Source organism: Amblyomma maculatum, chromosome 1 (genome assembly GCF_055883805.1).
Source record: "Amblyomma maculatum isolate TAMU_Amacu chromosome 1, ASM5588380v1, whole genome shotgun sequence".
Classification (NCBI taxonomy): Eukaryota; Metazoa; Arthropoda; class Arachnida; order Ixodida; family Ixodidae; genus Amblyomma; species Amblyomma maculatum.
In genome coordinates this window covers 340,044,526-340,059,947 of record NC_139344.1, presented here as the reverse complement: position 1 = coordinate 340,059,947, position 15,422 = coordinate 340,044,526, and the positions used below count along the sequence as shown (strand labels likewise).

The following is a 15,422-nucleotide window of genomic DNA, read 5'->3' as shown; positions in this document are numbered from 1 at the left end:
AAAACAAAAATGTCGCAAAGTTGCGGTAAATTTTATTTCAAAACACGCTAATGTAAATATAAATAAACCATTGTACTTTAAATGTTTTTGTTTAAAACTGACGTTTTAAGCAGTAGCCGGAGCAATTGGCCCAACATGGATTCACTTGTCTTCTTTTGTGTTATTGCGCTTTGCTTTTTGTTGTCGTACACGGCCGGGTAACTTTTTCACGTGGGTAACCGGGTAACCACTGCGGGTACTCTACTGAATTTTTTTTTTCCGTCGTGCACCGCTAACAGCACCAAGGATGGATAGCCTATCGGCTGGAAAGCTCACCGGAGCTCAGAAAGAAGAGTTGATGGACCAAGTTAAGCAGCAAATCGCCGTGGCCAACGCTCAAGAGTTATTGCAGGTGACGACGGGAGCTGTAGCTCACCTCTACCAGCGGATAGAAGATTGTAACACACAAAAAAAGCTTCTTTAGCACAAGTCTGCAGGGTTCCTATAGGAGTCGTTTACATGTAGTTTTGTGACTTGCGGAGTAAAATTATCGACTGTCAACTTTCCGCGATCCGCTTCACTCATGGCACGTGTGTGGTGCTTGTTGTAGAGGTCAACCCAAACATGCAAGCTCGTGCTAACCGTCGAACTCTTTTTTGTTCCAGAAAATGACGGAGAAATGCTTTAAGAAGTGCATATCAAAGCCTGGGACCACTCTGGACAATTCCGAACAGGTGCGTTCACATTGAAACTGCATATTTTACTCGTGGAAACGATGCAATGGATAAAAGTAGGTCTTAACAGAATGTGAAACATACACACCCAACCACTGCAAATATGATTGTCGTCACAGTGCATCAGAGGCAGCGCCTAGGTTTCAGTGTAGGGAATTTGCTGCAACTCGGGTACGATCGATGTCAAAAAAGTGCTACTGCTGCTATTACCTCGGGATAAAATGACGCAATCCCACTGTGAGGTACTGTTGTTTTCCTCTAAATTAATAGCACATATATCCACAAAGGGGATCGGCGTATTGGCAGCTGCTGTCAGACTTCCTCGCTTTTGTTTTTTCGCAGCGCATCGCTCACGTGCGCTCGGTACAAGTGCAGATGGATTTTTACTGCGTGCCGACTGCTCGTCGGTGATGCAACGGGGATATTTGCAGGTAGCTTGGAATGCAAATTACTTTCGAGGTCTTTGAATAGGGAGCACCAGCTGCTCCGCCCCAGGGTCTGGCAAGCGATAGGTTGAGATCTGTCAAATGGACTTTGATTTTTTGTTAACACTTTGGCATCTGTCTAATGGACTTGGATTTTTTGTTAACACTTTGGCAGTTGGTGTTATTACTTTAGCTCTTTATTACCAATAACCTAGCACGGAATTCGGGTAACAGTGTTTATCATTGTTTTCCAGAAATGTATATCCATGTGTATGGACCGTTACATGGACTCTTGGAACATAGTGTCCAGATCATATGGCAGCCGAATCGCAAGAGAGAGGGGTCAAATGTGACGCTTGGATTGTGGGACATTCCAAGATGTGGCAGCCACCGCCAGAAACTTTTTCCTGCACTGGTTATGCCTCGCTGTTATGAAGATTGCAACCTCTACTGTGTGCATACCATGCACGCAGAAAAACACTGTAGATAACTATATGGTAGTGGTACGACGCATTTTAATTGATAAAAGCGGCTGAGTGAATTGCGTGCCATTCGCTTAGTTTGTGCAAGTGTGTGCACTCGAGGATTGTTATTGCCATTGTGACAATGCTTGGTTGCTGTGCTTTAAAAATCACGCCAGGCATTTTCACCAACAAGCAAGAAGGTATTAAAAGAAATCAAGTTGCGGACTTGGATGTTTTCTGTGAAAGGGAGCACGATTTTTGTTCTCAAATCTGGGAACATACAGGCACTGCCAAGCTTTGCTAACATAATATAAAATTTCGTATACACAGTGACCGTTCATATTGCTCAATGTTTTTAAAGGACTATAGGCACAAAATTTTGGTGACATTTTTTCTCCCTGTTAATGATGCATAAGACATTCCTGTATATCGATCCGCATGCAGGTTTCTCATATGAACGCTAAATAATTTATAATTGAATTTTCTTTTCTCGCCAGTTTCGGTTTCCGCAGCCAAGAGATGGCTGTGACGTCACAATCAAGTCTTGTTACACGGCATGAAAAAACAGCGATATGATCGCTGATTCCTGTTCTTGAGGCAGGCTGGGTTCATCAGTGTAGTGAATTCTAACGACAAAGCAATGATTATATCGCTGTATTTTCATCCCTCACGTGACCTAGACTTGACTGTGACGTCACAGCCATCGCTCGGCTGTTAAACCGAAACAGGCGAGAAACGAAATTCGATTATAAATTATCCAGCAGTCGTAGGCGAATATGACGTGGTGATCCGTGCTCAGTTATGCCTTAGGCAGCATTAACAAATCGTAAAGCACGAACCCAAAAATTATGTGTCTATACACTTTAATGCTTTGATGCAGCAAAAAGCCTCAGTAATGGACACTAAAACATGTGAAATGCATGAGTGAAAGAGCAGGTAAAAGAGAATGACACACAGGATGGCTATAAGCGATGCTTGTTGTTACAGTTGTAAGTTTTCAGATGGTAAGGACGGCACCCAGATTTGCTGCCCCTCCCCCCCCCTCCATTGATTTATAATGCAGTAGGTAGTGTCCTCACTGTCACAGCAGCACTTTTTATGGCCTCATTTGCACTTCTTTTCTCATTCCTGTCACAAGCATATGACAAAACATTTTAGTCCTTTCAAAACAAGCTTAACAAAAACCTAAGATACCACATTTTTGCAAAGGGTTTGAAATGTAAGGTTTAGCTAATTGCAGCACATTACAAGCGCCACAGAAATTATGTGCAACTGTGGAGACAGAAGGTAATTGTCCAGTTTCTTAAACTGCAGTTCACGTCTATGAGCCTTTGACAGTCCACACAGTTCAATCAGCGAGCCATACTGCTCACTGATGGCACAGAAGGAAATACGAAAGTAATTCAGAACAAGTTTCTTTAATGACCACAGTCTGTTGATGAGCGAGGCACATGCTTTGCATTAGGTAAGCTCTTCATCAGTTCTCCATTTTTCGTGCTCCAGTGAAAGATCTATGGTATAGGCATCATTTTAAGTATCTTCCGTATCTCCATCACCATCCTGAATTCTTTGTTTTGGGGGTGGAAGAGTCAACATCCGCCAGCCAACATTGTCCCTTTTCTTGAGGTTCACTTCTACTTTGCTTCCGAGGTACTGCACCGAACTTTTCTCCACATCGACCACCTGCAGCACAAAGTGGAAAGGGGAAAACGTGAAACTGAACCTTGTTCCTTTGGCACCTTCTGTGTTAATAATCAAAAGCTTTGACAATCGAGTAAAGTTTCACTGTCCATAACTCGTTTTTCTAGCACAATTTAAAACATTTCAACAATTTAAAACAATTGGCAGCTGCGCCAATTGTGCCCAGAGCACAGTGCTATTTCTTCCTCAGTATGTTATTGCTCTCAGAGCATTTTCAGAATATCCGAAATTTGGAATAGATCACTAACAGTGTTTCCTAGTTTGGTTTGAACTGTATTAAGTATTTGCCATCCTGTCTGAATATTAAGAAGTTCTGAAATTGCTTGCTCATTTGAACTCGCGGCCAAAGAACATACATTTTCTACTACAACAGCTGCTCCGAAACATACCTTGGCTGTAACTACCACGTTTAATATCACACTGGATACTATGCTCTCTACAAACAACAATACAAGTTAGTGTATTTGAATTCAATGCATACGATCTGCAGTAATGTGCAAACTTTGCTTGCCAATGAAAAAAAACCAGTCTCCAACTCCAAACCACACAAACGGCACCCAGTCTCTCATTTAACATTTGTGTTACTCTTTCTCTCATTTTGTGCCCTGTGAAAGAGACATGAAAGCTTCTTTGTTGCATGAAGCAATGAAAATCCAAGCCATGCTACTTACTCCGTTAAGCACAAATACTTGGTCAAAGATGACACGGTCTTCCCCAAAGGTGATGTGCAGGTGCAGCTTAACTGGGTTTGCTTCAACATATGATTCATCAGGTATAGGCAGCTTGGTGAAGACGCTGATCACTACAGTGTTTCCTGTCTGGTACCAGTCGTAACGGCAAGATGCTTGCGTTTCTGCCGTCTTCTGCACAGCCCAAATATATGTATATATATCTTCAGCTGAAAATCCCTCAAGGCAACAGCCCAGACACTTGACACATGAGAAGCAAACAAAATGGAGACGGAACATGCAGTTTGATGTTCATTTGCCTAAGCAAACAAACAAAAGCTATGGTAGCTTGCTAGGAGACTAGAACTGATACGTAACCATTTTCTCCCCTACACACCTGACTCAACTCAGGAGTGCGGCAGACAAGCTCCCATGCCCATACTTCTGGCTGTTTTACCTTTCAACCCTCACCATCACAGTCCCCAGCTATGATCAGAGCAGAAAAAAAAAAATCTCTTCTAACTGGTCAATTAGTGCTGTCCGGCGCCAGATGGGACCATCCAGTTTCCCACAAACTGACCTCATTTCTCTACCAGACTCCCTGCTACTACATACATTCACATTCTCTGAGAATACGCCCATTAGCCTGGACAAGAGGCCATAATTAGCAGTATGCATTGCTAGACAAAAACAAAAATGCTGCTGCCACTCATGCTCCAGGCACACAACTTATAGCATGTGCTACTAGGTGGCACTGTCTACACTTTAAAGGGACTAGCTAACACTATCATCATAGAGCAGCACCTTCAGCACTCCCGGTTTCTCGCTCAGCGGCTGCATTTTGGTGCCATTCCCAAAATGTACTTCAATCCTTTCTTCTCTAATTTTGCCTTTCCTTGCTCTTGTACTGTTTATACTGTGCTGTTTAGCACCAGTGTGCTTAGCAGTTGGTGTTACTGTTTGAAAATATCTCCATGAGTCTGCTTGTACCTTTTTAATCCATGTGTGGCTGCCTGACGTGCAGCCTGGCTGCTCTAGGAAGTTGGCAAAATCAGATGTCTTTCTTTGGCAGCACGTCCAATACTTCATCCTGCAGTTGCCATGCAAAGGGCAAAGTTAGAATCGAGGAAAGCAGGCCAAAGAGGCAATTCAAACTGGGCTTAAATCCCATCACAAATCTGGTGACGTGCGAAGAATCAGAGAAAAAGAGTTTACCCCTCGTGGAATATTGGGAAGCCCGAGTGGTAGAGGCAAGTCTCCAGGTTGCTGTGTTCACCCTGGTACGTCTGAAAAGGCAGCAGACAAAAACAACTATTTTTTTAGCGTGCCAAAAATTAAAAGCACAGTAATCTGCAGGTGCATAAAGTTAAAAAAAAAATGCCTACACAGGCGGATTTTTCTATGTGTACCATTCTGTTGCTGTGCAAAAGCTTAAGATAAATAAAGGTGCAAACTCACTAGGCAACATGCAGATTATTTGCACTGTACAAATCCTGCTTAACCATTTGCAGTCATAAGCTGAGTCAATCAGCATTGAAGAATGGATGGTTCATTACTGGGAAGCACCTGTAAACCACTCAAAACTACCAGTCCTTTCTCTTTCGAGGAGGATCCTTCACAGCTTTTCTTTCTGTTTTTTAAATGCAGGCCCAAAGTGAGCCAGCAACAAGTTAAATTTTTCTTCATTCTTTGTCACCATGCCAAATAGCATGGAAGTTTTTGACAGCTGTGCTACGTGGAAATGGCTCGCACCTGCAACAGTTCAGGAAGGCAATTCCAGTAAAGAGGCTGACTGTTTCTTCATCGGATAAAAAGTTCATCCAATGCACCTGGTGAAGATATGAAGTGAATTTGTGCAGAATTTAACCTCCTTGGACAAGGAAAATTCATCACAAGCCGGCTGTCATTTCCTACTCCAAGCAAATCCAGCCTGTCGCGCGCGCGCGCGTGTGTGTGTGTGTTCTGGTACTGTATGCCCGATTTCGAGCGAGGAGGTACTGTCGAACAGAAGTTTTTGTTCAGCTAACAGACGATATTAAGGGTACTAAAAGACCATTTTGGCTCGATCAAGTGACATGTTTCAGTGAAGAACTATATGGGCAACGAAATGGACAGAAATGGCAGTTGTGGGCATTAAGTCAAGTGTGAAGCATCGAAACAGTTACTGCAAGTAGCTATTCTAGACCAGTTGGATCGGTGCCATGTCATGCTATTTTTGCCTAGCCTTCTTTGGCCAAAATAGCATGAATGGGTGACACATCATTCACAACAGTTTGCATGAATGTGCACAGAAGACTTTTAGTACAATTTATTTTCTTCATATTTTCCCTCTCATAGCAAAAACACAGAGAAATAGACCCAAGCTCTATTATTCTCTGGTCTCATAGCCCCTACTCTCCGCTAAATAGGCAAGCTCCAACAACGGACTGCCGGATCAATGCTACCAAGGCAAAAGATGCAATGAGGTGACTAAATCCAGTTCATCGCTAACGGCTAATTTTCATGTAAATGGGTGACACAATGCCTACAGGGTGAGGCATAGCCCAAATTTCCAAAAGAAAAAGTTGAACATAAAGGTTACAGAGGAGAAAGTATTAACCATCCCCTGCTTTATTAAGGCAGAAGCCTTTCTAAGCTTATGGAATGAAATCCCGTGCACCGGATCTGTGAGCTGATGTGCCACTTGCTAATAAGGATGCATGAAGAGGGAAATTAGCTGTCAATCATCCTGATGACATCAGAAAAAGAATCCTGTCTCCACCAAGAATCGAATCTCCATCCCTTGGATTCCCAGCCGAGCGCTTTAACCAACTGCACCAAGCCCGGGATCGTGAAACGCACATAATTCTCCTTGTCTAGCGTGAGGATGATAGTAGCGATGACAACGATGCTGCAATTAGTGATAATGAAAATGGTGACAGTAGCGATGATAATGACAGTGCGTTTAATTGATAGTGATAATGAGAGCAAACGTGATGTACCGTGTGCAACAGCAACGGCCAAGCTTTCGCATTTCTGCAATGTAGATTCTCTAGTGCTCTCAATTTTTTCTTGAGCATTTAATCTGCGTAAAAAATGCATCCCCCAAATTTTAATATATATTTAGAAGGTGGTTGGGTGGGTCGGAGGGTGGAATCCATTCATCATGAGAGTAAATATGCTCTTTTTAAACAATACTTAGTTTGGCTGATTTATAGTGTCCCATGGCAACATTGGCAATAAAAAATGCTGTAGTGGAGGGTTCCATTATCAGCAGCTGAGCACCCTAGCCACACTAAGCCACCGCAGCATGGCAAATTTTGATAAGTCTTTGAAAGATGACGCCTGTTTTAGCAGTGCCTCCCGTCCCTGTATCAATCATCTAGGTTTTCCCAACACCAACCATTTCACGAATCCTTTGACCAAAAGCAACGTACCCACACAGCTCGGACCACTTTTTCTGTCCACACATGCAATGTTTGCTTTTAAGGCTAGGCCAATCAGCCCCGCATCAGAGTTCCTTTAAGAGAAAATCGCCACTCTTGCTAATGAGAAACAACTTACCTGACGACATCCAGGATTCTTGCAGGTCGTACCAACCGTCACAACGGTGTCCGCTGAAAGTCAAGACACTGACTGCTTGAAACTGTTTTTTAAAGTTCAAGGGACAAGTCCTTACTTTCAACTTCAGGAACATCTTCCTTTTTCTCCAAGGAAAGCTTGCACAGAAGAGGAGTTAAACTTGACCCAACTGAGCTCCTTAGTCGCACCATTGGTTCATTTTCATCAGGCCTGATTATGGGAGTTATCTGTGCACGTGGCGGTGGGTTGTCCGGTTTGGAAGGCTGAAACGGTCAAGCAAGCACTTGACACAGAGCAATACCTAAGTGGATAGTTCTCTGAAAGCAATGGCCTAAAATAAAATGCTTAGCAAAGTTAACTGTAAACACTAAATGGACAAGGTACATTATTAAGCTGCTGTTTTCGCTACTTGCTGCTGTCTATTAAAACCTGATTTCAAATTTAATGAGCGGTGAAATGTGTCCAACAGAGACCACAGAACTATGCATTGCTGCCCAGCTTTATCTAAAGAAGAATGAAGCAGTATCGTTGTGTTAATAACAAGCAACACTGATGCATAAACTGTGCGACTCTGCCTCAAGCACCAGCACAGCACAGACAAATGCTCTATGTCTATAGCACACCAACCTGTTACAACTGAAACCATGTAGTAGCAAGTATTTCCTCTTTTCATTAGTGGGGGTGTCTAGTTTTTTGCTTATACACGGGGCAAACACTCAAGCACAGAACAAATGGCAACATAACACACTAGTTCTTGGCGCACCTAGTATATAAGTGGCCAAGACTCAGAATTCCACCAAGGCATAGTGATTGAGATAAGTGGTGCCTCCATAGAAAAAAGCAGGTGTTCCTGTCAAGAGAAAGATAATAAAAAGCATTAATTCAATACAAAGAACTGCACCTCAACTTTGTCTTCATTTTCAATATCAGCTTTCCTTTCTGGTTTCGGAGACTCTGGGGGCTTCTGGTCTTGATGGTACGATTTGGCACAGCCCTGAAATAAAAATATTAAATAAACATAAAAACACTGGTAATGGTAAACTCCAAAGCCTGAAAATAAAATGCACTTGCAGTGCGTCAACAAGGCACCTTAACTTGGGGGTTAAGCATTATTTTTTTTTAATTCGATGGACGCATAAATTTTAGTGTTTATTTCATAATGCAGTTTTCAGTTGTATTTGTGTGTGTGTGTGTGTGTGTGTGTGTGTGTGTGTGTGTGTGTGTGTGTGTGTGTGTGTGTGTGTGTGTGTGTGTGTGTGTGTGTGTGTGCGCGTGCGTGTGCGTGCGTGCGTGCGTGCGTGCGTGCGTGTAATTTCCAACAACCAGATTTTTTTTTTTTTTTGCAGTGATATAACAGGGCATTCTTATGCAAGTAAAAAGTTGTAGTTTACTTCCCAATTTTCGTAAGCTTAGGCACTCAATTTACATTAATTAACAGGCAATTGGTCATATTTAAACCTGTAAGTATTGAAATAAACTTATCTCCACTTCAAAGCCATCAAACAAAATGTTTGGTGAATTTGACCGCCAGAAGTTGGGTTAACGTGTTATCATTTAGACGTTTTGTGCTGGGTTAAGCAAGAGGAGGGGGCATCATGTTGTCTACAAGTTGACGTAAGCGATGCAACTGCCACTTAGTCACATAGATATCCAGAACATGACATTTTCATGGAAGTTATGCACACTTTCTCATTGTCCTTGCATGCAGCAGAGCTTCCTACTGAACCAAATAACTGCCAAAGGTAGGTGATGTGAGTGAGCAGCTCTACACCAGACTAGAATGCATAGAAAGGAGGTTGAGCCTTCCAGTCGGCAAAGGTACATATGGTAGCAATGCAATACCTCAAACGGCACAACGGCGCCCAGCACTACCATACTATGGCGCCCCAGCTTTACATACTTAATTTTATTCTCTGACCAAATGCAATTACTACTATGTAGCTGTGGCATGCAGTCTGAAAATTCTGACCTTTTTCAATTGAAACCGATTTCGAAAGTTGAACTGTGCATGCTTCTACTTTTTTTTTTTTTTTTCTAATTTAAACCTAAAGGTCCAATCCCTAGCCAGCAAAGTTATAGTCATCCTCGTGCCGCTTGCTTTTATTTCTTTGCCAACACCTAGATCAGCCCAGAAAAAAAAAAGAAGGAGGAAAGAACTGACTGCTTACCTTTATATTTAGGAACTCGGTGAAATCCGTGGTCCTAGCTTTGCAGCATGACCAACCTTTGTAGGCATCGTGGAACACGGGCTTTCCCGGATGGTGTATGCAAGCATCTGAAACAAACGGCAGAAGAAACAAAAAGAATTTATATAAGAATTCTGCAGGAATCCAAGCATAGCTAATTTCACAAGCCAGCGCCTCAACGAATCCGCAGCTTTTATGCCCAGGCACAGGCAGAGCAAATTCATTTTAGCGCACTTCCTGTTGACAATCAAGGGTGCTCTGTACAAGAACATTTAAGCACATTGACGTATTTTGCTTTTAAACACGACGGCAGCGCGCGTCACGCCATCAGTGGCCTCACCTGGAGCGTTTTCGTTCGGGTCGAACTCCTTAAGGCATCCCTTGTTGTAACACAGCACCTTGGGCATGGCTCGGCTGCTGCGTAGCGACTCCTGCGGAAGACGGAACACGGTGGTCACTTACGGATGATGCACATGAACGACCGGGTTTCTGCGCACAGTGGAAGCAAAACTATCCACAAATTCTTTGGAGTTGGGGGAAGCGGAGGAGCTTCTGTGAGCGTTTCCACAGGTCCGTGTCCATGGAGGTGGAGAGCTCCTCCCGCGGAGACGATTCAGGTCGCGTAGACGCGCTGGATGACAGTATTTGTCAAGAGAACAGTGAATGAAAATCTAATGTTTGATAGTACATAAGATGCGACACTGATTTCACGCGGAAATTTCGAAGGAACTTTCTAGAAGGCAGCACCGGCTTGAGAGGATTCTTTCAATGAAACTCCTTGTCAGCATGGCCCATTATGACGGAACAACCCTCGGCCGGTGCTTAACGTAAAATCTGATTTCAAATTCAAGGATCAAAGCGACCTACTCAGTGAAGAACTCGCCGGCACAGCAAAGCTACACCCAAGCACGCTTCAGCCACTTCAGCTATTTCAGCTGAAAGACGACAGAAAACATCAACAGCAAGTTGATGTGACGTAACGACGGTGACGCAACAAAAAAAAAAAAACTGATGATGATGCTACACTACAAGACGCATAGAGAAACTACGCCGTTTCATAGTAGACTTCTACTCGACGTTTCGATGGGGGCGAAACGCAAAGGCTTCCGTGTGCTGCGAAATGTTAGAAATCCCTCACTTTTTTTTTTACCCCTTTTATTTGGTTTACAGGAAAGGAAAGGCTCAGTATATTTCATATTTCATGGTCACCTGAACTGCGTTGTAAGAAAAGGGAGGAGGGTGGGAGCGAACGTTTCACCTCCATCTGGCTCCCTACCCCCATCGAAACGCAACAGCCGGCGGTCGGGTTCGAACCTGCAGGTACTCCGGCATTTAACAACTGCGCCACCGTGGCGGGGAGATTCCCAGATGGACGAAATTATTTGGGAGCCCTCCACTGCAATATACCTCTTCTTCTCTTCCTTCTTTCAATCCACCTTCCTCCCTTCCTTTACAGCGCAGTTCTAGTGTCCATGGAGAATTGTGTAACAGATATTTACTACACCTCTCCTTACCTTATGTGCAGTAAAAGAACACTGGCCTGCACTCCGAAATCAAATCTTCGATACTGTTACAAGTTTATTGCTCTATTTAATTATCCTAAATAGTAGAACTGAGCAGAGATCGAGGGGGCGGGTTCTCGGCTGCGGCAGCCCATTTTGATAGTGATCTTCAGATGGGATATAGCACCAATATTTCAGTCTAACGTTATTGCGATGTCCTTTTTGCAACGTTTAAGCAATGCTACACACACAAAAAAAAAAAGAAAAATTAGAACGTTTTCATAAACATTTGAACAACATAAGTCTAACTTGTACCAGCACGTTGCCCACTACTCACGATATAGTGCACAAATTGAACGCTTTTCAAAGATCAACCATGGATCAACACTATATGAGGGCAGCACTTTTGCAATACAGCTATCCCCTTCTAGCCCCCACAATGCAGCACAAGTCCTCCACTCAAGCTTTATCCAGAACTGAGAGGCATCCCATGAGCTATTGTGGTGAACAGATAATAAGCAACGCTTTCTAGCAAAATACTAGGGCTGTGCATGCATTCTAGGTGTTATCACAAAGATACAGTGGCAAAGAAGTGTTATTTAAAAAAAAAACATGTTTACTAGAAGTAAAATGGCAAAAGTACTTAGGTTCAGTGCTTGAATTATATTTGCTATTTTGTTCTATGGCTGATCATTTTAACATGTAGAAGATTACATTAAATATCAACATTTCGTTGTAAAATTAAAATGTCATTATTCAGCACTAAAATAAATTTCAAAAGTCAACATTAGTACAATGCTTATTTTTAATGTTCACTATATAATGACTTTTTTTTCCCGTCACCTCAACATATATTCGTTGTAAAATTAAAATGTCATTATTCAGCACTAAAATAAATTTCAAAAGTCAACATTAGTACAATGCTTATTTTTAATGTTCACTATATAATTACTTTTTTTTCCCGTCACCTCAACATATATTAGACAATATATACAGGCAACTTACACAACACTTTTATAAAATTGCTATGTTCTACGTAGTTGAGGTACAGCCTTTCTCAAAGATAGTTGTGTTGAGGTGTCCACCAAGAAATGAGACAGCTATTTCATTTACTTTTGTTTTCTCAGAAACTAATGAAAATACTGTGCATTGGTAACCATGCTCTTGGTATTGGAAGGCACAGCACAACTTCATGTTAGATGGCAGTCCACATGACAGTTCACATATGTCCATTATTTGAACTGGTTTCACAAATTAGGGCTTGATATAGGAGGAGGGGTAAGTGTAGGTTTTTCACTGCTGTTCACTTAATTTTGCTGTTTCTTATGCTGTACACTTATATCTGCGAGGTCTTTTCCCAAACTACTTTTCCGGCAATAAATCTCGCATTTGCAGCCTTATGAAAAAGAAAAAAAAAACTGTCTAAAGGTGGTACATTAGATATCACAGTCTAGTATGTAATATCATGGCTCACTACAGCTTCTCACCACACGCACAAAAAACTGCATCTGCTGCTTTCTGTTAGCCCAAAATGCAGCACTTATCAGCCTATGTAGCTTGGTCAAAGCAGGGTTATGCTACTAGTGCTTAGCTTGAAGTGATGTCTACAGTATATAAACAACATGCCAAAAAGAAAAGGCAAATTTTCTGGAAGCATGTTTATTTTTCAATAATGTCATCATGCTTGCTGCTGTCCTTTTTCCTTGTTCCCTTTTTCTGAAATCACTTCGAGAACCTGCTCAGCACATTTTGGTATGCGTGTGCCAGGACCAAAGATTGCAGCTGCACCTGCTTTATACAAGAAATCATAATCCTGCGGTGGAATGACACCTCCTACAACAATGTGGATGTCTGGCCTATTCATTTTTTGCAGGGCTTTTACGAGCTCTGGAACAAGAGTCTTGTGACCAGCAGCCAAGCTGCTCACACCAACAACGTGCACATCAGCATCAATTGCCTGCTGTGCAACTTCTTCAGGAGTCTGAAAGAGGGGTCCTATATCCACATCAAAGCCCATGTCAGCAAATCCAGTTGCTATAACTTTGGCACCCCTGTCATGACCATCCTGTCCCATCTTGGCCACAAGAATACGTGGTCGTCGTCCCTCTCGTTCCTGGAAAGCATTCACTTTGGCCATCACAGACGCAATTTCCTCATCCTCTCCAAATGTTGACTTGTAGGCACCAGAAACCATTCTGTCAGATGCAACATGACGGCCAAACACTTTTTCCATGGCATAAGAAATTTCACCAACAGTAGCCCTCAGTCTGGCTGCTTCAATGGCCAAGGCTAACAGGTTGCCTTCTCCAGACTTAGCAGCCTCCGTAATAGCATTGAGAGCTGCTTCAGTTTTTGCGTTGTCCCGGCTCTTGCGGATCTGTTCCAACTTGGCAATCTGAGAATTTCTCACCTTAGTGTTGTCTACCATCAAGACGTCAATGGGGTCCTCCTTTTCGAGTCGATATTTGTTTACACCCACAATAACTTCCTTGCCACTGTCAATTAGAGCCTGCTTTCTGGCTGCACATTCCTCAATGCGCAGTTTGGGCATGCCTGATGAAACAGCCTTTGCCATGCCTCCCAGTTCTTCAACTTCATTGATCACCTTCAGAGCTTCATCGTACACTTCAGCAGTGAGCTTCTCCATGAGATATGAGCCTCCCCAAGGATCTATTACGTGTGGTATTCCACTCTCTTCCTGTAGTATAATTTGAGTATTTCTAGCAATCCTTGCACTGAAACGAGATGGCAGAGCAAGGGCCTCGTCAAATGCATTGGTGTGGAGAGATTGGGTTCCACCAAATACAGATGCCATAGCTTCTATTGTGGTGCGTACAATGTTATTGTAAGGGTCCTGCTCCGTAAGAGACCAGCCTGAAGTCTGGGAGTGAGTACGAAGCTTCAGCGAATTTTCGTTCTTGGGGTTGAAATTCTGTTTGATAAGGGTAGCCCACAGCCTACGTGCTGCCCTCATTTTTGCAATCTCCATGTAAAACTTCATGCCAATACCCCAGAAGAATGACAGCCGAGGTGCAAAGTCATCAATGCTCATACCTGCTTTCAGTCCAGTTCTGCAGTACTCGAGTCCATCTGCAATTGTAAATGCTAGTTCCAGGACGTTGTTTGCCCCTGCTTCTTGAATGTGGTAGCCTGAGATGGAGATGGAATTGTACTTAGGCATGTTCTTCGAGACGAACGAGAAAATGTCGCCGATGATGCGCATTGATGGTTCTGGGGGGTAAATGTATGTGTTCCGCACCATGAACTCCTTGAGGATGTCATTTTGGATCGTTCCAGAAAGGAGCCCCACCTCCACACCCTGTTCCTCTCCAGCGACAATGAACATTGCCAGCACAGGAATAACAGCACCGTTCATGGTCATGGACACCGAGATTTTCTCCAAGGGTATGCCATCGAAGAGTGCCTTCATGTCTTCGACGGAATCGACAGCCACACCGGCCATACCGACATCTCCTTTGACTCGCGGATTATCGGAGTCGTATCCGCAGTGCGTCGCCAAATCAAAGGCAACCGACAGCCCCTGCACACCGGCTTTTATGTTGTCCTTGTAGAATCTGTTACTTTCTTCGACTGTACTGAAACCGGCGTACTGACGAATCGTCCACGGGCGACCTGCGTACATCGTAGGGTAAGGGCCCCTGGTGAAGGGAAACATGCCGGGGTAGTCTTCGGGCAACCCCTTGATGTCCTCGCTTGTGTACAGGGGCTTTATGGTGATGCCTTCGGAAGTTTCCCATTTGAGAGACTCCGGTGGCTTTCCTTTGAGCTGCTTGGTGGCACGCTTCACCCATTCTGGGGGAAACTTGAAATCCACAACGTTCGAGGCAGCACTCGCCGGAGCCGCTGCCGTTGAAGGGGACGCTGCCGGAGCGGCACCAGCATCACTGCTTGCAGCAGCGCTAGTAGAGTCCCACGAAGACTGGACATACGTGCTCTTGTAGAAAAGATTACGCCAGGACTTCGAAGCTCGCAGCATGCTTGACGATTTTGGTTCAGAACCGCGCACACGAATATAGTTCACAGAATGTGTATCATGCTTTACGATATGATTGTCGAGCCAATACCAAGGAGATTCAAGCACGTAACCACAGTTTCCTGTAACTACTCCATAACTGCAGTGACTGCAGCCTGCTGCTCCGAAGTTTTTCGGGTTCCGTCGTTACGATTGAACGTCACGAACA

At 43.4% G+C, this 15,422-nt stretch overlaps 3 protein-coding genes across 4 annotated transcripts; 1 reads left to right on the top strand and 2 right to left on the bottom strand.

The window, feature by feature from the left end:
- The first annotated feature begins 164 nt into the window (after positions 1-164).
- Positions 165-1,827, top strand: LOC146207578 (mitochondrial import inner membrane translocase subunit Tim13-B). Its single transcript, XM_084588803.1, has 3 exons — positions 165-391; positions 645-713; positions 1,393-1,827. Exons 1-3 carry the CDS (start codon positions 287-289, stop codon positions 1,489-1,491), a joined length of 273 nt encoding a protein of 90 aa, XP_084444929.1. The 5' UTR covers positions 165-286; the 3' UTR covers positions 1,492-1,827.
- A 1,174-nt stretch (positions 1,828-3,001) lies between these two features.
- mora (cysteine and histidine rich domain containing protein) lies at positions 3,002-10,726 on the bottom strand. 2 transcript variants are annotated; one of them, XM_084588787.1, is made up of 10 exons: positions 10,586-10,726; positions 10,059-10,149; positions 9,701-9,807; positions 8,434-8,526; positions 7,630-7,795; positions 7,515-7,567; positions 5,187-5,257; positions 4,962-5,061; positions 3,975-4,166; positions 3,002-3,285 (listed from the first exon to the last, which is right to left on the bottom strand). In XM_084588787.1, exons 2-10 carry the CDS (start codon positions 10,123-10,125, stop codon positions 3,133-3,135), a joined length of 1,002 nt encoding a protein of 333 aa, XP_084444913.1. In that variant the 5' UTR covers positions 10,126-10,149; positions 10,586-10,726; the 3' UTR covers positions 3,002-3,132. The 2 variants fall into 2 exon arrangements, with proteins under 2 accessions (XP_084444913.1, XP_084444918.1); XM_084588792.1 differs by lacking the exon at positions 10,586-10,726 and adding an exon at positions 10,216-10,490.
- Positions 10,727-12,843: 2,117 nt separating this feature from the next.
- Positions 12,844-15,421, bottom strand: LOC146207576 (methylmalonyl-CoA mutase, mitochondrial-like). Its single transcript, XM_084588702.1, has one exon. It carries the CDS (start codon positions 15,215-15,217, stop codon positions 12,899-12,901), a length of 2,319 nt encoding a protein of 772 aa, XP_084444828.1. The 5' UTR covers positions 15,218-15,421; the 3' UTR covers positions 12,844-12,898.
- Between the last annotated feature and the right edge of the window lies 1 nt (position 15,422).

Excerpts from the sequence above, each read along its gene's own strand:
- LOC146207578 (XM_084588803.1), top strand. The coding sequence starts at position 287 with ATGGATAGCCTATCGGCTGGAAAGCTCACCGGAGCTCAGAAAGAAGAG. Across the intron at positions 392-644 it reads ACGCTCAAGAGTTATTGCAG|AAAATGACGGAGAAATGCTT; the intron begins GTGACGACGGGA and ends TTTTTGTTCCAG. Across the intron at positions 714-1,392 it reads CTCTGGACAATTCCGAACAG|AAATGTATATCCATGTGTAT; the intron begins GTGCGTTCACAT and ends ATTGTTTTCCAG.
- mora (XM_084588787.1), bottom strand. The coding sequence starts at position 10,125 with ATGCCCAAGGTGCTGTGTTACAACAAGGGATGCCTTAAGGAGTTCGAC. Across the intron at positions 7,568-7,629 it reads AGATGTTCCTGAAGTTGAAA|CGGACACCGTTGTGACGGTT; the intron begins GTAAGGACTTGT and ends CTTGACTTTCAG. Across the intron at positions 4,167-4,961 it reads GCCACACATGGATTAAAAAG|AAGACGGCAGAAACGCAAGC; the intron begins GTACAAGCAGAC and ends TGGGCTGTGCAG.
- LOC146207576 (XM_084588702.1), bottom strand. The coding sequence starts at position 15,217 with ATGCTGCGAGCTTCGAAGTCCTGGCGTAATCTTTTCTACAAGAGCACG.